The 27,411-nt window shown below is 52.0% G+C and overlaps 2 protein-coding genes and 2 non-coding genes across 4 annotated transcripts in view; all 4 read right to left on the bottom strand.

The window, feature by feature from the left end:
- The window catches only part of PLXDC1 (plexin domain containing 1), a 66,588-nt gene extending 51,876 nt beyond the window's left edge, over nucleotides 1-14,712 (bottom strand). The window contains exons 1-2 of the mRNA XM_086357936.1: nucleotides 14,484-14,712; nucleotides 6,650-6,828 (exon numbers count right to left, since the gene is read on the bottom strand). Of these exons, the coding sequence (XP_086214062.1) occupies nucleotides 6,650-6,828; nucleotides 14,484-14,559 (255 nt within the window). The 5' untranslated portion in view covers nucleotides 14,560-14,712. The remainder of the gene's footprint in view (nucleotides 1-6,649; nucleotides 6,829-14,483) is intronic.
- Nucleotides 14,713-16,501: 1,789 nt separating this feature from the next.
- On the bottom strand, nucleotides 16,502-16,573 carry TRNAC-GCA (transfer RNA cysteine (anticodon GCA)). The gene has a single exon. It is a non-coding gene; the product is annotated as a tRNA-Cys (tRNA).
- A 662-nt stretch (nucleotides 16,574-17,235) lies between these two features.
- TRNAC-GCA (transfer RNA cysteine (anticodon GCA)) lies at nucleotides 17,236-17,307 on the bottom strand. Its single transcript has one exon. It is a non-coding gene; the product is annotated as a tRNA-Cys (tRNA).
- A 1,447-nt stretch (nucleotides 17,308-18,754) lies between these two features.
- ARL5C (ARF like GTPase 5C) lies at nucleotides 18,755-24,736 on the bottom strand. Its single transcript, XM_086357935.1, is given in 7 exon segments — nucleotides 18,755-18,940; nucleotides 20,902-20,961; nucleotides 20,963-21,051; nucleotides 21,602-21,685; nucleotides 22,538-22,685; nucleotides 23,908-23,968; nucleotides 24,593-24,736. Coding segments are annotated over 7 exon segments (537 nt in total). The 5' UTR covers nucleotides 24,639-24,736; the 3' UTR covers nucleotides 18,755-18,891.
- Between the last annotated feature and the right edge of the window lie 2,675 nt (nucleotides 24,737-27,411).

Here is a 27,411-nt window from a genome sequence, read left to right as displayed (position 1 = left end):
CGGGGGAACTCCCAAATCTGAATGCTCTTAAACTTGGTTCCTCCCAAACTGTTAACCAGACATGAACCACAGAACCAAGAAAACCCTTCATTTGGATTTGGAAATCCCCAGGTTTGAAGACATTCCCCTTCAGCCTCTTGGAGGATAAACTGTGGCTCTTCCCAGATTTCTGACTTAGCACTACAGCCCTCCGCAACCCCTCCCTCCCCCATAAAATTTCCAGTGTCTCCAGGGCCTCAGGACTGGCCTTGGTGGAAAATCTCTGGAAAGCTTGAGTCCAGACAAGAATCCTGTTTCCACGGGGAAATAGGATGGTAGATGGTGGCAGAGTGGGCGTGAGAATAAAATCCAAGGAGATGGCTCTGAGTCTACCCTGGGAACACAGGCCAGACGCCTCAAAGTTTCCAAAGCAAGAGGTCCGAGTTGAAGGAGCATTGTTGCAAGGTGGCCAGGCAGGAGGTGCTGGGCAGAAGGGACTAGGAAGAAGGGGTTAGGCCAAAGGAGTGAGAAAGGAAGATGGAGGTGGGGGGTGGTGGGGCTGGGCAGAGAAGGTCTGGAATGGGGGCTGGGCAGACAGACTGAGGTGAGGGAGCTGGACCAGGAGGGAAGCTGAGGCCAGGAGGGTAGACTAAGGAGCCATGAAGGAAAATGAGGAGGCTCCTGTGTGGGGTTGGGGGTTGGGTGCAAAAGGGATGGTAGCCCAGGTGCCAGGCCCTCAGCCTCTTGAGCAGAGGGAACCAGAGTCTGGTTCCTTTTGGCACAGAATAGACTGTGATGTGGATAAATGGTGGAAATGTTGTCCTGTGGAAGCCGAAGAAAACTTCCTGAAGCAGACCAAATCCAGCTTGCTGAAATGTCCCCTTTCTGCCACTTCCCTCTCGCTCAGCCCTCTGCTACCAAGATGGAGTTTCCTTTGGAAAAGGAGAACCCAGTTCTCAGAGATGCTGACTGGAGACACAGGAGAAGCAGGCGTCTCTGGGCCCCTTCCCGGGACACCTCAAGAGGGCCCGCTGTCCAGGGTAGGGTGAGCACACAGCCCGGGGGGTGTGGAGGTCTGGCTGTGCTGAAGAGAGGCAGTCATTACCATCCTCCACTGAGAGCTGCTCAGGGCAAGGCCTAATGGGTTCCAGGCCAGGTAGGAATGGAGCACAGACCCCTCTGAGGATTCAGGCACGAGGCCCCCACTCCGGGTCGCAGTGTGTGAACATGTGTTCCGGTGCATATAGGGTATATAAGCGCTGATGTTGTCTTATGTGTGTGGGAGCCCAGGAGTTAGTAGAGTTGGGTCCTTTGAGGCCAGTATGTCCAACGACTCACCCCGGGCAAAACCTCTTCTCTTCACCAACCCTGTCTTTCAAGGCCTCTGGAGATGGGAAATCCCTGCCTCCTTTGTTCCTTCAAAGGAGGAGCGCCCACCGTGGGCCAGGCACTGGCGACAGAGTGATAAGACAATCTCAGATCTCACGTGCCTCGGTTTCAGGGGAAGAGAGGCAGTAAAAACAAATAGATAATTCCATGCAGGAAGGGATATGAGCTATGGAGAAAAATAACCCTTTCCCTCTGCCCCAGTCCCAACCCTGCAGCTATTAGAAAACAGCCACATCTAGAAGTTTCTCTATTGTGGGCTAAATACCCCAGGCTCCTTCAACCATTTAGACTACTCTGGTTTCTACATAACTATCTGAAAGGGGACACAAGCCCCTCAGCCATGGTCAAGGAAAGAAACACCCTCCCTCCCCACCACAGGATTCCCAGAGCCCCAACCCTTGTCGCCGGGGTTTCTGTGGGTTTCCATGAACACAGCTGGCTCCCACCTCCGTCTTTGGCAGCCACTCCACACTCCTGACTCATCCCAGCCCACAAGCAGTGAGGAGCTCCAACTCTTTTCCTCATGAACCGCTGCTAAGCCACATCTCTCCCACCTGATTTTAAGCTGAAGTGCCAGGATTTATATTTGTCCCGGAAGTTTCATCTGGCCTGAGGCCACCTATCATCCAGCCTACAGAGGAGGGCTTCTGGTTCCTAATCTGACATCTGAACTCTCTTCCGGCCTTTGGAGAAGTCTGATCTAGAAGTTTGATTTTCCAATCTTCTGGGCAGAGCTAGGGAGACCTCTACTGCAGTCAGAGGGGCCTCCTGCCAGGGTGGGGCCGTGCTCCTTCACATGGACTCTTTTTTTTTTTCTTTTGGCTGCACCAAATGACATGGGGGATCTTAGTTCCCCAACCAGGAATAGAACACCTGCCCCTCTGCAGTAGAAGCACGGAGTCTTAACCACCGGACCACCAGAGAAGTCCTCCTTCGTGTGGACTCCTGATGTGTTGAGGGGGCCACAAAGCCCCCAGGGTGGTGGAAGTCTTGTGATCAAGTACAGACGCATGGCACCTGAGAAAGCCTCCCCTTCCGGTGATCAATCTGGTAATGGATTTTAAAACTGGCGTGGAATGTTATAGCTCAGAAGTTCCTACAGGTAGAGAACCATCAGGATCATATGGGGGGACTTGAAACAAATGCCCAGCTCCAGTGTTTCTCAACCAGTCAGTTCAGGGTGGAGCCCAAGAATTTGTGTTGTTTTTTAGGCTCTGGGGTTATTGAATCCATACTGGCTCTTAATGATCCCCACTGCCCTTTCTGAACGCCCACAGACAATTGCTTCCAGAAGGCCACGTCTCTGTGGCTCTCTTCTGCAAGGGCCTCTCTGCTCAGACTGGACCATGGTCCTCTGACCGTGGTGTCTGGCCCAGAGCAAATACCAGTTCTTTAACTGATGGCCTAACAAAGCTGGGGGTTGAGGGAGGGGTGAGCCTCCAGGCGTTCCCTTCCTCGGGGTGCCTCCCCTGCCCTGGCCCTCTGTCCCATCACCCCACCATGGCGCCTTGGTTCTGCAGGGTGGAGAAGACAGGGCAGGATGGGAAGTGAATGGGGCTGCCTTCTCTGAGGCTCCACCTCAGGGTTGGTATTAGGGTGAGGTGAGGGAGGCCCTGACTTTCGGTCCAACCCTTAAAATGGCACCAGCGAAAAGAACTTATTTACAAACAGAAACAGACTTGCAGATTTTAAAAATGAATTTATGGGGACCCAAGGGGAAACATGGTGGGGAGGGGTAAATTAGGAGCTTGGGGTTAACATACATACAAACTACTAGGTATAAAATAGGTAACCAACAAGGACCTACTGTACAGCACAGGGAACTCGACTCAATGTTCTGTAATAACCTATATGGGAAAAGGATCTGAAAAAGAATGAAAATATGTACGTACAACTGAATCACTATGCTGTATATATACCTAGAGCTCGGCTTCCCTGGTGGTTCAAACGGTAAAGAATCTGCCTGCAATGCAGGAGACCTGGGTTCAATCCCTGGGTTGGGAAGATATCCTGGAGGAGAGAATGGCAATCCACTTCAGTATTCTTGCCTAGAGAATTCTATGGACAGAGGAGCCCAGTGGGCTATAGTCTATGGGTCGCAAAGAGTCAGACTCGACTGAGCAGCTAACACACACACATACCTGAAACTAACACAACATTGTAAATCAACAAGACTCCAATAAAAAAATTTTAAAATAATAAAGTGGCATCAACAAACTCAGCCATCAAGAGAATATTTTAATGCCATATATTTTTAAAATCAAATTAATTAGTTCAATTGATGCCAAAAAGTCCGTGATGAACAAAAGGTTAGCATTTTAAATAAAGACAGGATCAGTAATGGTGCCAAGCCACATCGGAGGCTGAGGTAAAGGGAAAAATAAGTCACAGAAACAATGCAGAAAGAGAGTTCAGAGCATGTGTTACCCTGCTCCCTCCCTACCAGGCTGCAGGGCGGCTGGGTCCCTCTCCCATGCACACTGGTGCAGCCCATCCAGCAGCCCCTGTGGCAGAGTGGCACAGCTCTTCCTCCTCTGGGGAGCCTCTCTCCCTGCCAGCTCAGGCTCACGTGGACAGTTTTAGCTGCTCCCTGCTGCAGCTTCTCCTAACATCTTCTCCTCCTTCACCCTGCCCACTCCTGGCCCATCCGTGTATACTGTTCCTACATTAAACTCTTTAAAAAAAAGAAAGAAAGAAAGAAATGATGCAGGAAAAAGTATTAGAAAAGCTATTACATCCATGACACAAGAACCATAGGAGACTATTTTTTTTTTAAGAAAAGAATAAATAGCTCATGGAAATTAAAAATATGATAGTAGAAAACAAATTGGTAACATTAAGAAAATAAGGTCGAGGAGACTTCCCTGATGGTCCAGTGGCTAAGACTCTATGCTCCCAATGCAGAGGGCAGGGGTTTGATCCCTGGTCGGGGAACTAGATCCCACATGCCGCAACTAAGAGTTTGTATGCTGTGACTAAAGAGCAAAGATCCCGTGGGCTGCAACGAAGACCCAGCAAAGCCAAGTAAATAAATACTAAAAAAAAAAAGGGTTGAGAAATCTCCCAGAAAGTGGATCAACAACAACACTTATAAGCCAACAAACAGACAGACAACAAAAAATGCAAAGGGATGGACAACAGAAGAGAGAAGAAAGTTTGGGAATCAATTCCCTAGATGGACATCTAATCAAGGGGTCTGGAAGAAAGAACTGAGTAGGTAGTAGAGAGAAGATAGTCAAAGCAATAAAACAAGAAGATTTTCCAGAACTGGTGAATATAAGTGCCTGGGTTGAAATAGCCGGTCAACTGTCCAGAACAGCGAGAGAGAAAGATAGGACAGACACTTTTAGAAGGCTGGGGTTAACTTAAGGTAACACCCTGAAAGCTTCCGGAAAAGCAGTTATCTACAATGAGCATAAGCACGACATCAGACCTCTCAACAGTGACATCAGAAGCCAGACGACCATGTGAGATGCCTGCAAACTCGTGAAGGAAGATTATTTTTAATCTAGAATTCTATATTCAGCCAAACCATCAATCAAGAGTGAGGATAGAATAAAGGCATTTTCAGACGTGCAAGTTCTCCAAAGAATTTCTCTTCTTCTATAACCTTTCTCAGGAAGCTAAACAAATGAGGGAGCAAAGCAGGAAAGAAAAGACACAGGATCAAGAGGACAGGGCACCCAGCGAAGAGAGAGACTAGGGAGTTCCAGGATGGCTGCAGGCAGGCAGGCGAGTACCAGGCCAGCGTGACAACAGGAGAGAGATTCCAAAAAAAAAAAAAAAATGACAGGTTTGACCACGCCAAAACTTATGTTTGAGGCCAGTGGATGTTTAAGAATACATAGCCATGGACTTTCCTGGTGGTCCAGTGGCTAAGACTCAGTGTTCCAGTGCAGGGAGATGTGGATTTGATTCCTAGTCAGAGAACTAAGAGCCCACACACTGTGCAGTGAAGTCAAAAGATTAAAAAAAAAAAAAAGTACATATATTGTCGGTAAATACAAAAATCTAAGCAACTAGGCAGGGGTGGGAGGTAGGAAAAGCAAAAAATGATGCAAGAAAGGAAACAATGATAGTGCTCTGACCGGCTTAGTAGTGAACAATATTTACCTGATAAAGATAAAAAGCAGAGCCTATGGATTTAACAATATCGAGAGCGTCAAACCATGTTTGGGGGAGTATACAGAAGGTCAATCTTCATCTACACAACGGGCAATCAACATACAATGTCTAAACAGATTCATCAAGAGGCAGCTGCATAAGCAAATTACTTAGAAACACGGAGGTAACAGCCAGGTAAAAAGCTCAAGGTGGCATATTCTGAGCAAGGGACAGGCAGGTCCAGAGCGGAGGGGCGGACTGCTTTTATTTTCTGACTTCAGCACTATTTGACCTTTTTGATTGCGTGCGTGTCTTGGATTTAAAAAACGAGTTATTGAAACATAAAGAAATGTCCATCCTCTTGTTGCTTCTCCTTCTGTAGTTTTTCTGCCGCCTGAGAATCCACCCTCTTCGCTTGCAGCCTTGGCCGCCTCCGCTCATGACCACGGGCATGCTCATACAGTCTCTGTCACACACTCACTCTCATCACAGACACAGCAGCCCACGGTAACAGATAAATGTACATAATACACAGTAACCCTCAGACACACACGTGATTACAGAAGCCCCCAGACACAGAAGCCCCCATCAGCTCTTCTGTGGCCGGCCGGGAAGCCGGCCAGCACTGCACAATCTCCATGTCTTCCCTGCTTCACCAGCCCCAGGACTGCCCCAGGCAGAGGAGGTTTTCTCCAGCCACACCACCCTAATTGCCTTCTCTGCTCAGAGTGCCCTGCCCTGGGGCTGAGCAGTGACACCATTAACCCTTTGGGGCCACGTGGTCTGTAGATGGTACAGAAATGGGGTAGGCACAGGGCCAGAGCTGGCAGTCAACGTGACTAGTAATAGCCACCTTCATTCTGCTTCTAGTGGAGGCCCTAAGACATGGAAGAGTCCAGTGTCTTGAACCCTGTGGTAATGCTGTGCATCCTTGAGCAAGTCACTGCCCCTCTCTGAGTCCACAAGGAGGTAGGCAGCCTATGAAGCTCTGAGGTGCTAAGATTTTCTGACCCAGGCTGGGCCGGGCTTCCATCCCCTCCCCTGGGAGCCCTCTCTCCACGCTGACCTCCAGGATCGACCCCAAAGGATACACTTGTGGCTCTGACAAGCTTACAAGGGGCACCTGGGGCCCCCCCACCGCCACTTCCCTCCCCCTCTGTGTCCCTCCAGCACTCACCACCACCCTGGTCCCGTTATCCGGCAGTTTGTCAATGGCCAGGGTGCCCCCACCCAGGTCCTGGCTCAGCTGAGTCCTGTCCAGCTCCGACACCGGGCCAGGGCTCTCTCGGGCTCTCCGATTCCAGCCCCACGTGGTCCCCTGGGTGGCCCCTCCAGAGCCTCGGCCTGCATCCTGACCTGGGAGAAAGGGACAGAAAGCTGAGTCCTGGCAGTCAGAGTGAAGGCCGGGAGGGGGACCAGCCTGCTTATTTTGAGAAGCCCTGACCCCCCTGATACCATCACTGACTCTGGGGACACTGACACCACGGCAGGAGACACCCAGCATGCACCAAGCTCCACCCCACAATCTTTGCATACGGAACACTTGAGCCCTCACTCCAGCCCTCCACTGAAAATCTGATGTTCTCCATTTTTCGAACAGGAATCAGCAGCTCACAGAGGTTAAAGAAGGTCATAGAGCAGATCAGGGATGGAGATAAGTTTCAAACCCAGGCTGATCTGCCCCTAAAGGGTTGATTATTCTCAACCTCACTAGAATCATCTGGGGAGCTTTAAAAATTCCTGGTGTCTGGGTTCTCCACCCCAGAGATTCTGATGTAGTTAGTCTGTGGTGTGGCCTGTGCGTGAGGACACTTAAATGATCCCCAGGAGAGTTTTTGAAAAGCCCTGGACCTAACAAGGCAGACAAGGGTGAGAACAACCACTCTAGTACTTTCCAAACCAATTCCCTATTTCTCTGCCAGAAATGGCACATAATCTCATCTTCCAAGGGACTCCAGGGACTAGAAGCCAGAGAGCAGAGTTATTTTAGTTCAGGGCTTCTCATCGTTGGTACCACTGACATTTTGGACTGGATAATCCCTTGTTGTGGGGGACCGTCCCGTGCATTGCAGGATTGCAGGATTTTTTTTTTTGCAGCATTCCTGGCCTCTACCCACTCGATGCCAGTAGCCCCTCCTCCCAGGTTATGACAACTGAATATGTCTCTATAATGGAAGCACTGTTTAGCCTTATCACTACCTTGGGCAAGTCACTTTCCCCAGGAAACAAGGAGCTTTACGAATCCATTGAGGATAACAAATGGGTTTCATCTCAAAAGCCGCCTCCAATGGATTAGTGAGAACCAGGAATGCTCTAATGGGGAAGAATTCTGAGGCTCCATTTGGGTTTAGCAGGAAAGATGGTCACGATCAACTGGCAATGTCTGCGGCGGGCACAGGATTGAAGAGTGGCTGCGCCCAGGCCATCTAGCAGCCATTCCTCGACCCAATATTCTCTCCAGTTCCCTCTTGGTCATTAAATGTATTCCAAATGACACAGAAACCATGCTTCCCCATTTCAGAAAAAGAGTTATGCGTGCCCACAAAGACATGTCTTATGCTGTTTCTCCAGCTGCCACACCTGTTATGGACGTGTATATGCCCCAGATGGGAGGAGCTGACATTCCCTGTGACCTCCATCAGTTTCAGGCCTGTGCTGTGTCAGATGCCCTGCCCCACCTGGTCCCCAGAGCTCCCGGAGGTAGCCTTCTCTCCTGCAGCACCCGCCAGAGGTCCAACGATGTGCCCGTCTCCCTGGTAGACTTGGGTTCCCCCAGGACTCTGCCACCTACCGTAAATGTGCATCCTGGTACCTGGCAAACAGTGGGTGCTCAATCACTGCACAACTTAGAACACGATACTGGAGGTAACTTGGGAGCCAGCAAGGACAGAGGTTGAGAAACGGCTTGGCCAGGACCAGGCCTGGGGCCAGGGCCAGGACTCTTTGCTGCGGGGCTCCGGTTTGTCATTAGACAGTTTATCCAATTAAGTCATTCTTGGCTGCCGGCGCCTGCTGGATCCTTGCCGGCCCCCTTTCACTCCCCTGCCCCTAATTGCAACCAGATGCTCTGGAGAAGATGGGGAAAGGGTGGTCTCCAGACCCCTGCCCCAAAATGCCCACTGGCTGAGACGGACCTGAACCCAGTACTGGGAAGGCAGTCTGCCTGTGGCTCAGACCCCAAGGCAGGGCTGTCTTGCCCCTCTCGGGTGGGGCCCACAGCTGCCTCTGGAGTCAGAACTATTTGTGCTGGGCTGGCCTGCCCAGCTCCCTGGGTCCTCCTGCAAGCAGCCCTCAGGCCTGGGCAGGAGCCAGAACAGGAAAGGAGCTTGTGCAGAACGAGCAGAGGAGCTCAGCTGGCCCGGAAAGGGATGCTAGGGATCTGCAGGCGTCATAGTCCTGCATCCGAGACAGGAGGTGCCTGGACGGTGCGGCCCAAGGCCTGGTGAGAGGGCCCCACCAGAAGTGCGGCCAGGGACAGCACACCTGACGCCCACAGGCTGTGTGACCATGGACCCATCAGTCTACTCGTCTAAGTAGAAGTAGAAAGTGGGAATGACAAGTGTGCCTATGGCACAGGCCACCATGAGCATACAGTAAGAAGCAAAAGTAAGATTTTATAAGTAGAAAGACTCAGGGCCAGGACCAGAGACCAAGTATCCAGGAAGGAGAAGGGCCAAGGGATGGAGAAGGAGGTCACCGAGGAACCTGCCCCACCCTGACCTAACCCTGAATCTTGCCCTCCCAGCCCCCACCACAACTGTCTCCCTGACACCCTGCCCCCTCCCAGTTGACTAGGATGGGACATCACTCCCTCAGCTTGCAGAAGGAGCCAGCACAGCTGGCTTTGCACATGTGTATGTAAGGGCCTATGTGCACACACACACACTTGCCTGAAGGCCTGGGTCCTCCTCCTCCTGTGGGCTCCAACTCCTGGCTACCGCCTGCTCTGCCCTCTTCCCAGCAGCCATCCCCTGCCTCTGCATGTGAGGGGACCCGCCTATGAGTGATGGCGAGAAGCTTCCAGAGGACCGCTAGTCACGTATTCATCCATTCCGCCACCCATGACCCCAAGTAGCGAACAAGTCTAGTGTTCGCACTGGGAGGGGTAATAACAATAATAGCTCACTTCTAGAGAATGCTTACCCTGTCCTGGCACTATTCCAAGGGTTTTAAACCCACTAACTCATTTAATCCCCACAATCGCCTCATGAGAGGGGTGCTGTTGTAGATCCATTTTATAAACTGGGAAACCCAGGTTGCGTGACCAGTCCATGACAGGGTTTGCACTCAGGCACAGCACGTGCAGGCTTGCTCACACCACAGCACACCAGGTGACCCACACACCAGGCCGTTCTCTAGGGTGCAGGGCAGCCCCAGGGCAGGATGCACAGGTGCCGCTGGGCCCGAACCTGGGAGGTTCCCCGGCAGACTGCACCCCTTGGAATGCAGAGGGGCAACCCAGTGGCCGTGCCCCAACCCTCTTCGGGTGCTACTGCCCTGCTCCAGGGCAAGAAGCAATGGGCTGACTCCAGGAGGCCTGATCACACCATCCCAGCGCCTGAGCCAGGTCACCTTCATCCCACCTGTCACCCAAGCTTGCCATTCCAGCCCCACGGCCACCACTTGGTTGTGGCCACCATCACCTTTTTCCTGGTGATGACTTCAGCCTCTACCATTCATGCCCTTGGACCAGTCTCCCACACACCTGCCAAAGCATCCTGTCCAGAGGAAAAACTCCATTCCATCCCTCCTGCGCTCCCCTCTTTTGCCACGACCCTTCAGCTGACAGCCCAGCTCTCCCACTCAGCACTGGAGCCCCTTCGTGATCAGATCCCTGCTGGCTTCTTCAGTCCCCGAGTCCTTTCCAGGGCTTAGCCCCACTCTCTCTGGCCATGGGACTTCACACAGGCAGTTTTCTCAGCCTAGATCATTCTGCTCCATATATAAATGGAGCTGACGAGCTCTAGCTCATCCTTCAAGTCTCACGAGATGTCACTTCTTCCCAGCGCCTTCTCTGACACGTCTGTGCCTCACCCCAAATGCTATGTGCATAGTCCCAGCCCTGATCCTGACAAATCACTGCTATCTGGGCAACCACAAGCTCTAGGTGCTTGACACAGAGCAGATGCTGGTCAAGAACACACAGGTGATGGATGGAAGGAAGGAAAGAAGGCAGGCATGTTTAAATTCTCAGAACTCCTGAGGCCCACAGGGCTTAGAAGACCCTTCTCTTGGGGTACAGCCTCACCAGAAACCCTCCTTGTTATCACAGCAATAAAATAAAATAAAATTGTCTGTGAGCAATAAAATAAAAAAACACGAGTTTGGAATCAAATAAGCTTGAGATTGAACCTTGAATCTATCACTTACTGACTATGACATTGGACAAATTGCACAATCTCTAAGTTTCCTCCCCTAGAAAACGGAAATGATAAAGCCTACACTTGGCAAGTCATTGTGAGTCTTTAACAAAATACTGTACACAAAGCATCCAGCAGGGTCCTCCTGCCTTTCCTGGGTTTCATATGAGGACCAAGGGGTCTGGGGAAGGCTCCAGACCCTGAATTGAAATCCTGCCTCTCAGTTACAAAGCCATCAACTGCACTCTCTTCCCTCCTGCAGGCAGGCAGAGACCCACTGAGGACCCTGATCTGGGGGGCGAGAGGGAGGCATAAGGAAGGGGCAGGGAGGGATGGCCAGTGGCTCAGAAGAAAAGAGGGGAGGAGAGGAGAAAAGAAGAATTTGCCTCTCTGAGTTTCTCTAAAAGGGACAGAATGGGGTCTGTGAGCCCCTCTAATTCATTCACTCACTCAATACATGTTTATTGAGCCCCGTGTTCCAGGCGGGCTTCCCAGGTGGCATGAGTGGTAAAGAACTCGCCTGCCAATGCAGGAGACGTAAGAGACGCAAGTTCAATCCCTGTGTTGGGAAGATCCCCTGGATGAGGGCATGGCAACCCACTCCAGTATTCTTGCCTGAAGAATCCCATGGACAGAGGAGCCTGGTGGGCCATGGCCCATAGGGTCACAAAGACTCTGAAGCGACTTTGCACGCAAGCACTATGTGCCAGGCACTGTGTGAGTGCTGGGGCAAAAACAGCGAACAGGTAGACACAAGCCCTGTGCCCATGAAGATTCTAGTCGGGAAAGACACACACAAAATGAGTAATTCAGCCAGTAAGACAGTGTGAGATGGTGAGATAGACTGTGGAGGAAACAGAAGGACGAAAGGGTTGGGGTTGTTTCTGCTCTGGTCAGGGCCCTCAGGGAGCCTCTCTCAGAGGTGGCCCTTGAGCTGACTGAGACCCGGATGAAGAGAAGTCAGTTACCTGGCGATCCCAGGGGACAGCAGCCTGAGTGTTTTGGGGAACAGACCCGGGCAGAATGCGAGGTGGGGGTAGGGAGAGGCTGTTCAGTGGCCACTGGGTGGAGATTGGATTTCAGTCTCCATTTGTTTGAAGATCCCTCCCTGGTGAGCAAGGAGAAGGCTGGAAGCAGAGTCAAGGCTACAAGGGGCCCTAGAGGCAATCTGGTCCAAACCTCGTTTTATGGATGGAGAATCCAAGGGGCAGAAAAAGGATGAAGCTGCCAGGGTCACCCAGGGTTGGAGCTGGGCCTGATCTGCTAACTCCCAGGACAGGATGCCACCTCCAGTGGCCTTTTCCTTCTCTGTCTGCTGTAGGCACTTTCAGTTTCACTCAGCCCAGACCCCAGCGTGCCCCCAGCTCCCACCATGCACCCTAGTGTCTTCCTGTCTCCCCATCTGTCTATCTGCCTGTCAGCCTCTGTTGGTCTCCCTCACCACCTGACTGTATCTTTAGGTCACTCATCCATCTTTCTCCTGCTCCTGTTTGAATGATAGATGAAGTTTCAAGGCCAGTTCATCAAGAGGGAGGGGAGATCTCAGCTCCCCCCTGAGCCCCGCCCCCCTCCACCCCCCACCCACATCCCCTCTCCCAGCACAGCACAGAGGACTTGGAGCCTTGGGGCTGGATGGCAGCACCCACCACTCAGGTCCAGCTCCCAACTGCCCTCTCACCTGTCACCAGGGCTCCACCACCAATCGGAGCAGCCCTCCCCCAGAGGGTCCCACTCCCACATCTATTCTCCCTAGAAGACACCCCCTGCCTCCATACAGGGCCCTCTCAAACCCAGTCTGGTCGTGGTGAAAAAAAAGCTCGACACTGAGAGTCAGCAGCGCCCCCACTGGCTTCCTTCAGTATCACCAGTCTCGCCTGCTGCAGAGAAAGTTCATTTCTCCTGGCTGAATCTGCCAAAGCTGAGGAGACAGGGCGTCCTCAACTGAGAGATGTGATTCGAATCTCTGCCTGCCCCCTCTTTTTGGCCCCCCAGGGTATCTACTCTTCTAACCACCTCTGAAGAGGCAGCCCTCAGCCCAGCCTGGCTCTGGCCCCTGCATTGCCCATCCTTGTTTCCTTCCAATGCCCTCTTCCCCACCCCTTTCCGTGGATCTCCCATCTCAGTCAGGTTCAGCGCCATCCCTCATCAACCCAGTCATATCCAGAGTTCAGAAGATCCCATCAGGATGGGTTTGCAAAAGACCTCAAAAATTGACCTGTCCAACCCATTCCTTTTTATATTGACTTTTTTTTTTTTTTTTTGCAATTACCTCATACACATCATAACAAATCTGAAAAGGAGAGAGAGTCATAAAAAAGAAAAAAAGATCTTTCATAATTCTATAATCCCACAAAGATTTTGCCCACAGCCTCACTTTATAACGGAGGAAACAGGCCCAGAGAAGGAAAGTAACTTGCTCAAGGTCACACAGCAAGCAAGATGTTGGAACTAGAAGTCAAGTCTCTGGCCACTCTCTGTGTGGTCTCTCTGAAAACTGGTGGTTTTGCATCAGCAGCCTCTTGCCACCTCAGTTTCCACTGCCCTCTGCCCACACTCTCCTTCTCAACAGAAACCCAGGCCTGTCTCAACAATATTCAGGGACCATTAAAGTCAAGAATGCCATCACTGATGCTGTGCCTGATGCCCGTAGACCCCTGAGACACAGCAGCCCAACTACCGCATCCCCCTGGACAAACCCTCCACCTGCTCCATCCCACCCTGGGGGACATCACGGAACTCTATCTTCCCACTTCTCTCTGTCAAGAGGCTTGACTGCAATTACCCACCTCCCCAACCCCAGAGAATGCCTGCATACATAAGGAAGAAAGAAGAGAATGCAAAATTACTTGCTGAAAAATGGTTCTCCTTTATAACAGGAGAGACTCAAGGTAGATCTCCGAAAGGACTTCCAGGTGGGAGAATGATTGCAGAGAACTGCTGTGGGGAAGGTAGGACACCCCACCCTCCTAATCTAGAGCCAGAACAGCTAAAGGCCAAGGGCCACCAGGGGAGTACAGCAAGAGTGACTGCAGGACCCTAGAGGCTGGGGGTGGGGAAGCAGCAAGTTGCTTCTTTCTGGGCCCCGCGCTGCTCTTCAAGTACCAAACAGAGAGGAGAGGGCGTCAGGCTCCCCCCTGCCCTTGCTGGAGCAGAGATGGTGGGTCTCCTCCATCCTCCTGGCTACTGCCACTCAGCCCCCAGACTGGGTCAGCTTGGGAGTGGGGGCAGCGGAGAGAAAAAGGAAACAAAACTGAAGCAAGACATCCCAGACTTCGCATCTCATCAGAATTCAGCCTCACCCAGTGTGGCCAGGGGTCCCTGTGACTCTCCCACCGTCCCCTTTGGGGCCAGAGCCCAATGCCTTATGGATTCCCCCTACTGGGGTCCCTCCAGTGTCCTTCCAGGAGGGAAGGAGAAATGCGGGCATCGGTGTCTGATCCTTCCACCCTCACTTACACACCCTGTGTGTTTAGGAAAGTAGGGGTCCCTGTTCACCTGCCACCGTCCACAGCGCTCCTGGCCTCCCTCGGACACGACCCCCGACGCCTCTGACATCGTCAGCCTGCCGGTACCTGTCCATGCCCACGCCCGCCCACCTGCCCCCTCGACCCACGACCCTGACCCACCCCCATCAACTCTGGCCAGTCCTACCTGCTCCGGGCTGGGGGCTCAGAGCTCGGGCAGCCTCCCTGAGCACCAGCACGAGGAGCCAGAGCTCGGCCCGCATGGTGGAGGCCAGGACCCGCCCCCGGCCCGCAGCTGTCCCGGCCCGGCTCGGGCGGCGTGGTCCCCCGGGTTGGCCGGCGGAGGGGTGGGCGGCGAGCGGCAGCGGAGCGCGGGGCAGGCAAGCAGTGAGAGCGGCGGAGCGCCAGCGGGCGGCGAGCGAGCCGAGCGGCCTCCCGGAGCGGGGACCGGGGAGGGGGCGGGGCGGGGGGGGGGGGGCGCGGCGCCTCCGGAGCTCTCCCCGAGTCTTCCCCAGCCCTCCCAGCCCTGCCCGAGCGCTCCCCGAGAGCTACCGCGGCCGCTTCCCAGGCGGGAGGAGGGGGTAGCGGGAGGAGGAGGGGGACAGGGCGGGTAACCCTCGGGCTGGGAGAACCCCCGAAGAGCATCAGCTACCCCTACACCGCACCTTAGCTCCTGCCTGCCTTCCCCTCCTCCACTCCCTGGGGGAAAGCGGTGGAGAGAAGGCTCGAAGGGCCAGATCCCAGGAAGGGACAGCGGGCGCCCCTTCCTCAGACCCTGGGCTCCTAGCATCCACCCCCGACCCATTTCCACCAGGCTTCCCGACTTTCTGGGCGATTCCACGAGTTGTGCAGGGATCTGATGCCCACCCCCACCCCAGGAGTCTCCCCTTGCAGCAGAGGCCTGGATTCCACGCCCTCTTATGGCTTCTCTCCACTTTATCCCACCCCGCAGACAGGGGGATGGAGGGGACCTGGATCATCCCTACTTTGAAATAACCTGGACTTCTTCCCATCACCAGAAAGTAACTGAGGTCACCCTCCTCTTTGGGGACCCCAGACCTCCACAGGGCCCGACCCAGTCAATCTTCAGAGGAGAGCAAGGAAACGTCTCACCCCAACTGCCACCACCTTATAAGCAGGCTCTGGGACTAGATCACTTTTTTTTTTTTTTTACCCTACCAGAACAGAATAAAAATACCCTCAATTTAGGAGATTTAATAGATGGCAGGGAATCAGGTCAGAACCCGGAGGTGCCTCTTCCCTCCTCGACCTACTTCGTGCGAAGGCAAGGAGATCCCGCGCTGGATGGAGGGAGAATGAGGGTGAAGGCGACACCCTGACATATACAGGCCGGGGCCCTAAAGACTAATCTTTCAGAATCCCAGTTCCTTCTTCCTCAGGACCCAGGGTCCCAGAACCGACCTCCTTTAGCCCCACATCCCCTAATCACTTACAATGGGACAAGACTAGGCCTGTCTGTAAGTTCTTCTTGTCTCATTTAAATTGCGGTTTTGCCAACTCTCAGAATCAAAAAGGCTGCTGCTTCCAGCTGCGGCTTCTTGCTGCCCTCTAGTGGCCACGTGACGAGACGCAACGCGCGTGTTTTGCGGTTTTCCTCGATTTTCCAGACCTGCCTCCGCGCTGAGCGCTGTCTCCGACTCCAGCCAGGCGGGTTCACATCTCCTTGCCCCTACCTTCCGAAAGGTCAAGGTGAGAGGACCCAGGACGGAATTTCAACTCCAGCACTGATCTTTTTGAACAGTCCCCTGTCCGGGATGCCCCGCGCACGGTCTGTTTTAAAAGGTCTCTTAATAAAGGACTCAGGTTGAAACAGCAACTTGGAAATAATTAGAAGCAAATGACATGTCAATTTTTTTTTTTAATGTAAGCTTCTAGAACTTGAGTGTACATCAGAATCACCTGGAAGGCTTAGAAAACACAGATTTCTGGGAGCACCCCCCCCCAAGTACTATAGTTCTGAGGCCGAGAATCCATATTTCTAACACGTTCCCAGCTGGTGGTGCTGTTCTCAGTAACACATTTTGAGAACCTCTGCTCTAAATTTGTTTTGCTGTCTCACCGTTCCTCATCTTGCCCAAAATAGCAGTGGTGAAGTAATTGTCAACATAAAATAGTAGAAGTAGAAAGTTGTAAGAAAAGTGGTGACCGGGAGAATCCGAATTTGGATCCTTAAAAACATACACAAGGGGGCACCCGGATTTGAACCGGGGACCTCTTGATCTGCAGTCAAATGCTCTACCACTGAGCTATACCCCCTCTGCTGGTTATCCGTCTGCGGATGACTTCTTAGTGCTACTCCAGCGCAGGCGCTGTGACTGGGTACAAACGGAAGTGGAATCCAGTATTTTCAAGAGACAGAGAGACTATAAATCTCGAGACACTACTTATCTGAATGCAAAGTTTGTTTCCTGAAACTCTGAACTAAAGAATTATAATGATGTAAGAAAAAGCAATTTGGGACTGCGGGAGGGGAAGTCCCTCACTTCCCCAAGATTTCTCACTTCCTGGACCTTCCTTTGGGCCTGGGTCCGCCTTTCCTGCCTTGCTAGAGCGCCCCTAGCGTTTCCCTTGGCGCCCATCTCTCTCCTACACGCTCACAAACACCTCCAGTCCTTCCTGTCCCAGCCCAAGCCCGGCCCTTAGAAACTCAGTCTGTCTTCCAACAGACTGAGATCCCGGTATACGTAGACCTGCGTGCGGGCGCTCACGCCTCCACCCTACCATCAGGAGAGCCGGCCTTTGTACAGCCCCCAAGAGGCTGAGGGCGTGGTTTGGCAGGACCTGGGGCTCCACTCTGATCGCCGGCAAAAGAGCTCCGCAATGTTGAAGGACCCTTCCTCTTTAGCCTGTAAGGGAACTTCAGTAGGAGCACTGCAGAACTAAGAAGCCGGGGAAGAAAAAAATAACCTAGGTCTTAGAGGGGGCACCCGGATTTGAACCGGGGACCTCTTGATCTGCAGTCAAATGCTCTACCACTGAGCTATACCCCCGTGGTACCGGTACCGCTTGCCAGTTAGGATGAATTTCTACGGAATAAGGGAATAATTAATTTTCACCTATTGTGTTCTTTGTAGCTAACCTAATGGAAGGCAGACGGCATCTGAATGGAGATATTTAGACTTCCTGAGTTCTTCCCCTCATCACTCTTTATGGAAACCACCGGGTTAAGAAATCCTGAGCCCACTATATCTGTGTCCAGACTCTTACAGCGTTGTGCATCTCCTGACTTTCTAAGAGAACAGACCCACTGACCTCAGGACCATCCCAGGTTTTCTGGGGGTAATAGCACTGCTCCCTGCACAGGATAGGCAGCCTGGTTTCCATCCTGTTTCCAGCTCTACTTTCTTAGTACTCCTGGGCTTTTCCAACCCCTAAAGTCCCCTACTCCCCTCCTTCCCCTAGGCCCAGGCGGAGCCCAGAGCTCTGAGTGCTGGCAAACCCGGTGTTAGTCACCTGGCAGAGGGCTATAGAGCCCAGGACCGAAGAGCCAGTCCCCATATAGACCCTAAGGCAGCCCCTTTCCACTTCATAGATGGATTTCCCCTGCCAGAGAGTCAGTTTTGAGGTGCAGCCAAAGGAGCAGGCAGAAATAAAAGATGAGCAGTTTTCAATGGCATTTATTATACCTTCATAAAATTCCTACTACGGTGTGGGAAAAAAATCACTACAAAAAGACAAGATAAACAAATGCTGTAGGAATCTGGGGTATTGGGAGGAGTGGGATTCACACTGGAAGGATACTGGGAGTGAAGGGGTAGCTTAAAGCTCAAAAGCTGTGGTCAGACCCAGCGTCTCAGAGGGAATGGGAAGGTGGGGAAGGAGTGGAACCCCCTGCAGTGTGAGGACCCGTCTCTGGCTGGAACGTCCAGTCCTCCACCCTCTCCCCTCTCAGGCTTTGGCTCTGCCCCCCTTCCCTGGTGGTTCAGAAGTTAAAGCCTCTGCCTGGAATGAGGGAGACCCAGGTCGGGAAGATCCCCTGGAGAGGGAAATGGCAATCCGCTCCAGTACTCTTTCCTGGAGAATCCCATGGAGGGAGGAGCCTGGTAGGCTACAGTCCATGGGGTCGCAAAGAGTTGGACACGACTGAGCAACCCCTGAGCCAGCCCCTTCACCTTTCTAGCATCTCCTTTGACTGAAGCGTATGGGACAAAGATGGCTAAGGGGCCGGAAAGCTGGAGTGGGGGTTAAAGGGTTGGGGTAGAGGTCTAGGAAATAAAGGACAATTCCAGGGGTCTCTTACTCGGCCCTCCATTTTTCCTACAGAGAGGTTGAGGGCTGAGGGAGGGGGCTCCACTTCCTGATCCCCCAACACATCCAACAGCTCCCCTGGTGTCTCTAAGAAGGTGCCTGCTTCCATGGAGTGAAGGGCAGCTTTTCTGCTGTCCTGTCTGCAGCAACTCAGGGTGCTCCATCTAGCTCCTCAGTAGGGGGGTTGGGTGGACAGTGGCAATCTCACCATCCATAGATGCCCCTGGTCACTACAGCGTCATAGAAAAATAATAGTCACTTGGGTTTTCTACCCACATAGTCCATGCAAAACCCTCCAAGTTTCTGGTTGGCCTCAGGCTGGGACATCAACTGGCAGTGGCCTGAGACTGCCTCCACTGCAGCCCGGCAGGCAGCCTGGGAGAGGGAAGAACAGGGCAAAGATCAGCATATCCCATGAGGCTGATGGCCTTCCCAACCCCCAGCCCTGCCCAGAGCTGACTGCTGGAACGCCCAAATTTATATCCAGTTTTGCATTCAGTTAACAAACATAAATGAACTGTGCAATGGGTATTATGCTAGGGGTTACTGGTGAAAAAATAGACATGCCCTCTAGGGCTTGCAGTCTAGCAGAAGAGATAGATATTAAACAAATGGTCAAAAAAATAATTGTATAACTACATACTGTGATAACGTTTAGAAAGGAGATGTACAGAGACCTCTGGATGTTTGGGAGTTGGGGAGGGCTTCTTGGACAAAGAGGCCTGGAAACCCACCTTAGCAATGTCTTTGGGCAAGCCTCCAATGCCACCTTTCCACCCACTCCATCATTAGGTCAGTGCCAGGGTGGCTTCAAAGGCCTGCGAAGAGGCTCCATAAGCAAGTTCTTTCATTAGACTGTGAGCAACTCCAAGCAAGAATGGGGTCTTGGTCATGTCTGTATCACTTGGCACAGTGCATGGCACATGAGGGTTACCTAGGAAATGCTGATTGAATTGAACTGAATATGGGTTGGAGACGGGGGTAGGGGGCTCCTCCTGACCCAGGAGTTAGAAGGACATGGCCAGAAATACGTGGTTCCTTGGGCTGGCCTGCCTAAAGTCTCCCCTTCTTCAACTGGGCATCCAAGCCCCAAACCCACTGTGACTCCACTTGAGAGGAAAGAGGACAGGGGATTCTCCAGGCCTGATTCAAGAACCTTTCTGTGTGACCATGACCTAGCTCCTTCACATTCTCAGATGTTTAATTAGCAGCTCTCTTCTCAGCAGCCCCTCCCTGGACACATTATCTAAAATTGCAACATTCTCCCTAACACACATCCAACTTCCCTTTCCTATTGATGTTTCCCCTTCACACATCACTTTTTAACTTACTGTACATTTTTCTTATTTTTATTGTTCAGTGTCTCTTTCTCCCCTCCTGGAAAGTAAGCTCCGCGAGGGCAGGGATTTCTATCTGTTTTGTTCACTACTTTTTCTCAGGTGCCTAGAACAGTACCTGGCACAAAGTACAGTCGTTTCTCTGTATCCATGGAGTTCCAGGGTTCCAGGACCCCTGCAGACATCAAAATTCTCAGACATTCAAGCCCCTTGTATAAAGTAGCATATATTTGCATATAACCTAGTCACTGATTTAAATCAGTACTTTAAATCAACTCTAGATTACTTATAATACCTAATATATTGTAAATGATATGTAAAAAGTGGTAAATATAATATAAATGCTGTGTAAATCATTGCTAGCACACGATAAATTCAATTTTCACTTTCTGGAATTTTCTGGCTTTTTTTTTTTCTGAATATTTCCAATCTACAGTTAGTTAAATCTGAGGATGTGAAATCCATGGATATGGAGGAACAGCTGTAGGTTCCCAGTGAATGTTAATTGAATGATATCATTTATTCTCTATAGAAACACTGGGAGGAAACAGCTTTCTTTACAGATAGGGAAACTCAAGGTCAGAGTCAGTGATTTCTGCCTGGAAAGCTTGCCCCCCAGGTCTTCCCATGGTTGTCTCTTCACTCAGGTCTCAGTTCTGAAGTCACCTCCTAGTAGACATGGCCCCTGACCACCAGAGCTCTAGCAAACCCATCCTTGTTATTAAATTTCACTTTCTTCATAGCATTTCTCAGTACCGAAAATGTTTGTGTTTGGCGCGTCACCTCTCTCCCCAGTAGAACAAGCCCCTGGAGAACAGAGACACTGTCTTGCTCACTGCTTACAAACAGCATCTTAACTGTGGGTAGGTGTTCAGCTCTCCTGACCCAGATGCTAAGGGATGCTATGAGTCAGATTCTGACAGGAGAGAGACGAGAGAAGTTTCTGATGATCAGCTGGTTGGGACAGGCCCTGAAGGTCCAGGTAGGACAGCCACTAACCCTTCCCCGGTGAGGGCACAGCAGCCCTGTATGTGCCACGGGTGGTCTTTGATGGCACTAGGGTGAGGAACTGGAGATCTCCACGATGGTCATGGAGTCCTTCATGTCCTGCTTATTGGCAAAGATGAGGATGGGCGCATCGCGTAGAGCCTGTGGACAGAGGAACCCAGCCCCAGTCAGCCTGCCAGGACCCAGCCTCCCTTCCCACTGCCCCATGAGCCCTCTCAAGCTCTCCTGCTTTCCCAGCAAGACAGCCCCATGCCCAGGTGGGCAAGGATGGAGGCCCTGCCCAACAGTAACAACCACATGAAACGATACCAACAGTTCATGGAGGGCCCGCAACCAGCTCATAGAGTCCTTACAACGATCCCAGGAGGAGGGAATTGATGACCTGTCCCACTTACATTGTACTTGGGGAAATTGAGAATTAGAGAAGCGCAGTAACTCGTGTGGGGTCCCACCACAGTGAGTGACAAGTGAGGTCAGGACTGGCACTTGCAACTCTGAATTCTGTGATCAGTTGTGCTGAAGGCCTTATTGCCCTTCATCTGGAATAATCTTGCCCTGCCCAAGCTGCTAGGATAGAGGTGCTCAGAGACTGGGACATCAGTAATGATGCTCAAGAAGCTGTGTGACTAGACTGAGGTCACACAGCTAGTAGCTAGTGCCCTGGGTCCTCTCCCAACTGCAGGGAGCTTACCTCATGGGCCAGCATCTTATACAGCTCCTCTCGAGTGGTCAGCAGCCGGTCCCGGTCTGTGCTGTCAATCACAAGGATGATGAACTGGCCAGCAGAGGGAAGTTGTGAGTGATGACACACACATTCATTCATCCCATGAATGTGTCTCTTCCCACTTTACTCTGCCTTGATGTGAGCCCCACAGAAAACAAACTGTCCAGTCTCAAGACCTCACTGCCCTAGTCCCATTTGAATTCCCTTTTTATCCAGACCCAGGGTGGACAGAGCACAACTTCTGATTGTGTGCCAGAGGTTATGCCAAGTCCTGGGCGTTGTGACTCCACTTGGGTCTCGCCACAACCTTGCGGAACTGGAACTGTTACTATCCCCTTTTACGAACTAGGAGACTGAAGGTCGGTGAGGTGATGTGGCGATCTTGCCCTCAGCCATACAGCCTAAGAGTGGTAGCACTGGAGCTTGAAATCAGCTCTCACTCCAGGAATGAAACCACTGGATTCTGCTGCTGCCAGAGTGAGAAAGTAAGGCCCCCAGAGACAAAGAGCTTACCCCATCCGATGCATCAAACAGAAAGCTGCCAGCAAGCAGACAAAGCTGCCAGGAAGTATTCAAAAATTTTAACAGGCATTGTGCTGCATTAAGTATTCAACACATCTGAATTAGCTCTTGTTTAATCGTTTAATTTTCACAACTCATGAGATCATTTAAAAAAAAATTCTTTGGTCAAGTTGCACGGCATGTGGGCTCTTAGTTCCCCAACCAGGGATCAAACCCATACCCCCTGCAATAGAAGCACAGAGTCTTAAACACTGGACCGCTAGGGCAGTCCCAGAGAGGTCGTTATTACAGTTTCCATCTCACAATAGGGGAATCAAGGCTCAGAGAGGTTAAGTGACTGGCTAATATCACACAGCTCCTCCAGCCCAGGCAGCCTCCTACCTCAGTGTTGGAGTAGTATGTGTTCCAGGTGGAGCTCAGAGACTCCTGTCCTCCTATGTCCCACATGAGGAAGTGGGTCTTTTGCAGAACAATCTCCTCCACGTTACTACCCATGGTGGGACGTGTATGGACCACCTCATTTGTCAGGCTAGGGAGGTAGGAGAGGGCACCAACCATTCAGCCCAGTCCACTGTTAAGTCAGGCTGAATCAAACTCAGAGCATCTCAGCCCAGGTTGACAGAGCTTCTGCTGGGGATGAGGGAATGCAGACAGGAGGGAGATCAAGTCCTGCTTGACTTGGACCCCAGAAAGGGGAGACTCATTAGAACAGTCTCCCCCAACTTTAATATGCAGCTCAGTCTTGCTAAACGGCAGATTCTGATCCAGAGGGTCTAGACTGGGGCCCAACATTTTGCATTTCTAACACTTTCAGCTGATGTCAATGCTGCCAGTGTGTGGACCACAGTTCAAGTAGCAAGGGATTGAAAAAAGGAGACAGACATAAGTGAGGGCCTTTAGAGAGGGGCTTTGTTGAAAGTGAGTTAGGAAAAAAAAAAAACAAACACATGTTTTTATATGTAGGAAATACCTCTGGAAAACCTGGGACATAAAACTGGGAGTTAGGGGTGAGAGGGAACTTTACTATATATATATGCTCATGTTGTTTGAATTTCTCTTTTCTTCAGGAAAAATTATACTTTTTCAGGGAGAATTTTCCTAAGTAAATACTCAGGAAGTTCCAAACAGGAGAGATGCCATCCAGAGAGTGAATATCGGGAAATGCACACGTGCCAGGCTCTGCTAGACCAGGACCTATACAGTCCAACCAGACCCAAAGCCGGCCCTCCCTTTTGGGTCTGAAAGTGAGTGAGTGAAGTCGTTCAGTCGTGTCCGACTCTTTGCGACCCCATGAACTGTAGCTACCAGGCTCCTCCGTCCATGGGATTTTCCAGGCAAGAATACTGGAGTGGGTTGCCATTTCCTTCTCCAGTCTGAAAAGGGACTGAAAGGGGGAGGAAAAATGAAGACACAAGGCTGGGATGCCGGAGTTTGCAGAGACCTGACGCTAGGGGGAGCGAAGAAGGCGATCATCGGTCAGGTTTGGACAGCTTTAAGCTCACAACCGGCTTTGGCAGGGACCGCGGGTAGATGGCGGGGAGTAGTGGGGTTGCTCATACCGAGCAGGATTCGAATACCTGATGGAGAAACCACTGAACCGAGGGGCCCCTGTACCAGGAAGGTCACACTAGCGTTCCGCCTATCTGTTCTCCCGGCTACCAGAGACCCAGGAAAGGGCTCCGGTGATTGGTCCAAATGCCTGTCAGTCTAGTAGGAAGGCCCAGCCCCCTCAGAATCTGAGAGTCTCTTACAACTGGTAGAGAATGGTGGTCTTCCCTGCATTGTCCAGTCCCACGACGATAACCTTGTGCTCTGGAAGCATCCGGGGGAAGGGCAGGGTCAGGGCCAAACCCGATGACCAAGGGATTGTGTGTCCCACCAGCCTCCAAGGAAGGAGACATGTGTTCCCAGCAGGCTGGGGGACCTCGGCTCACGGTACTACTTCTGCTCCCGAGCCCCCTCCCCCCACAAGAAACCAACAGGACAGATTTCTTTCCCACCGGGACGGGACCCCTGAGCCACCTCGGAACAGCGGAAATGAGAGCTGAACCCCACTGTCCCCTCTCCACATTTCCAGAAAAATGGTTGTGCAAAAGGTCCGGGGAACCCAGGGCTTCTTGTTAAGAGAAGGGGTTTGAAGAAAGAGCTGAGCGTGAAGTCACGACCGTAGGAAACCGGCGACCGCGTTTAGCCCGAGGAAGGAGGCTCGCCGGGCGGGGCGCCCAAAGATGCACCGAAGCGAGCGACCGACGAGGAGTGGGCGGGAGGGGGCAGAGGAGACTTCGGAGCAGGCAGGGAGCCCCCACGCAGGATTCTTTGAGCGTGCCCCATCGCATCTTCCCAGACCACCCCACAGGTTGAGGGGGAGGAAAGGGGGCGGATAGCAGGTGGGAGCTGGGTCAAAGTGGTCACTTGGATGACTTATGTGCCTCTTACCCCGTTCCCAGAAGATGCTCATCAACTTGGCCATCAGTTGTCCCATGGCACGTCCCGAGTCAGACAGGGCTAGGACTCGGGGGGGTCTTCGGGGGCCCAGGTCGAGCCCAGATGCTTGGAGCCCCGCCCCCTGGGGAAGGCTGTCACAAACTTTGCCTATGAGGTCCCCGAAGCCCCGCGAGTCTGTCCCCTAAGGGGCCTGGGAATCCCCTGGGACTCTGGCCCCAGGAGGGCACCATGGACCGTACAGGGACAATGAGCTACCATAGCCCTGGAGGTGCAAGGAAAACGGGGTCCAGAATTTACATCTTCCCCCTCACCCTGAGGAAACCCCTGAGTTCTCTGGGTGGACTAGTCTCCCCTGCAAATCAGGAAACCTAGCACAGGGCCCCACACTAGATGCCAGCTCTCGCTTCTCCAAGTGCCGTGTCTGGGGAACTCAAAACAAGCAAAACCCTAAGCTATCCACCTTCTGTACCTACTAGCTGTGTGATGCAGAGAGGGCTCATGGATCCTCTCTGAGCTGGGAGAATGTTCCAACCCTCAACAGGTCTCCAGCTGTGACATCAGTGTGGGCCTTTAGGCCTCCTTCGGGTGAGCTCCCTTAGGGAGGGCTTGATGTCCAGCTAGGCTCCTTGGTGATGGGCAACTTCTGCAGGCTCCTTGGTGATGGGCAACTCCTAGGAGTAAAGCAGTGCTGCTCCCATGATTTGCTGGCAAACCACCTGCTTGGACATAGTTTTCTGATTCCCAAGAGTGGGCATCTGAAGATAGGGATGGAGCAAAGAGAGAGCCTTCAGCCAAGAAGACCCTACAAAGGGGTCCAGGATCCTGAGACGCAGCGAAGGAGAGCCCGGGCCAAGAGAGAACCAGGCTGGAGGAGACAGGAAGTGGGGAACTGCTTGTTGTTGTGTGTGAATTTCCTTCTTTGCATAAACTGGGGGAAAACAGAAGACAAAAGGAGATGTGAAGAAAGCAAACCAACATCAGACGGAGGGGGCAGTTAAGAGAGACCCATCACCACACAAGAGATTCAGCTTCTTCCAGCCCACTGCCACTGCCCACCTACAGCCCATCAGTGATCCTCTCCCCAAAGAGAACAACTTTTTAACTGGTCCTCCTGCCTCCCCTTTACCTAGGGCATCTGCCTCACAGCCCTATGAATCTTTCTCAAGCACAGCTCAGAGTCTGTTACTCCACAGCTCATAAACCTTCAATGGCTCCCTGTTGCCCACTGGATTCAGATCCATCTTCCCACCTGACATTGAAGAACCCCCAAGAACAATGTCCCACCCGCCTTTGTGGGTTATCCCCCATGCTCTGCATCCACGGTTCTTGTCTACACATGCCCAACTATGATTTTGCTTCTGCGTTTCCTCCATCTGAGCGCCTTTCACCTTCTCAGAGAGGTGTGTTCCTAAATCCCTTCAAGTGCCCACTACATAAGCCACCTTCTTCCCAAGCCCTGGTCTGGTTCTCCAGTCAAATGGGGCTTCCTTTCTACACTGAGATGATAACTGACCTGTCTGCTTTCTCCAATCAACTGTGAGTCCTAGAGGGCGGGGTCATGTCTCTCTCACCTGTGTATTCCCCACCATCCACTCCCCATCAGCCCAGAGCCTGGTGCACAGTGGGGATGTGTTGCTTTTGGACTGAAGGGCTATAAGCTAAGTTACAGCCTGAGAAATGGTGTTTGGAGTATTAAAAAAGGATTAGGAATGGAAGTTGAAGAGGACTGAGGAAGGCTGGGTAGCTTGTGGACAGAAGAGGGAAAAGTTCACTAAATACAGAATTTTCATCCCACCCAGAGTGGTGCCCAGAGTTAGATGGAAGGAGAATTGACTACCAAAGCCCATCTAGGCTGATTCCATTTCAGCCCTAGTTAAAAATGGGCTGGGCTGCGCTGGGGTGGAGTAGGGTAGAGGCTCAGAAATGTGCTAGGGGAAGCAGCAATATTTAAAGCATTTTTACCATCTGTTTCCTGGAGGGGTTGGAGGGTGGGAAGAGGGAAGGAACCTCTTAGTGCACCCTGCCCCCACCATCAATTGCAGAATTGAAAGTGACTGTTTCTGCTCACTGGAGCACATTCAGTAAACAGACATGAGCTGCCTCTGCTGTGAGGCCCAGCAGTAGGATCTTCAGGGGGCACTCATTCATTTATTTGACAAATGTGAGTCAGGAATTAGAAACATGCCAAGCAGACAAAACAGGCCCTGTCCGGGTCTTATGGAGCTTGCCATCTAGTTAGGGAGACAAATATACACACCCAAAAAACAACTAAAAAAGAGAGTGGAGGGAAGGCCTGATTTAGAAGGGAGCCAAGGCACACTTGTCTGCTGATGTGATTACTGGGGCCAAGATTTTTTTCTTGAGGTTACTGAGCTGGAAACCACCCCATCTTCTGGCCTGCTCCCAGGTCCTGGTGGTCACAACTCAGCTCTCATTTTTTAGCATGAGGGAAACCTTCAACCTCTCTGACCTCAGCTCACTCTGGGGCAGAAACTACTGAAAAGACAGAAGCAGCTGGTCAAGGAGGGAGGTAGGAGGTGTCCCCAGCATCTCAGTTCCTGAGTCCCTGAGGTGGCTGCGGTAGGAGCATCAGCCTCTCTGGGCCTAGTCCGAACCGACTTCATGGTCGTTGAAATCCTCACGTGTTGACAACCACCAGCATGCTTATTGTATGATGGTTGAGGGTTGGTGGTTGCCAAGAGACAAGAATCTCTCTCCCCTCATCGCTCAATATCTCCAAACCACCTAGAAACGCCCCTGCCTGCAAGTTCCGGGCGAATGCAATTTCAAGCAGAAGGCACACGGCGAGA

This window comes from Bos grunniens, chromosome 19 (assembly GCF_055505025.1).
Source record: "Bos grunniens cultivar Pamir isolate PY7600 chromosome 19, Bosgru_T2T1.0, whole genome shotgun sequence".
In the NCBI taxonomy this organism is placed as follows: domain Eukaryota; kingdom Metazoa; phylum Chordata; class Mammalia; order Artiodactyla; family Bovidae; genus Bos; species Bos grunniens.
This window is presented reverse-complemented; position numbering and strand designations above follow the sequence as displayed.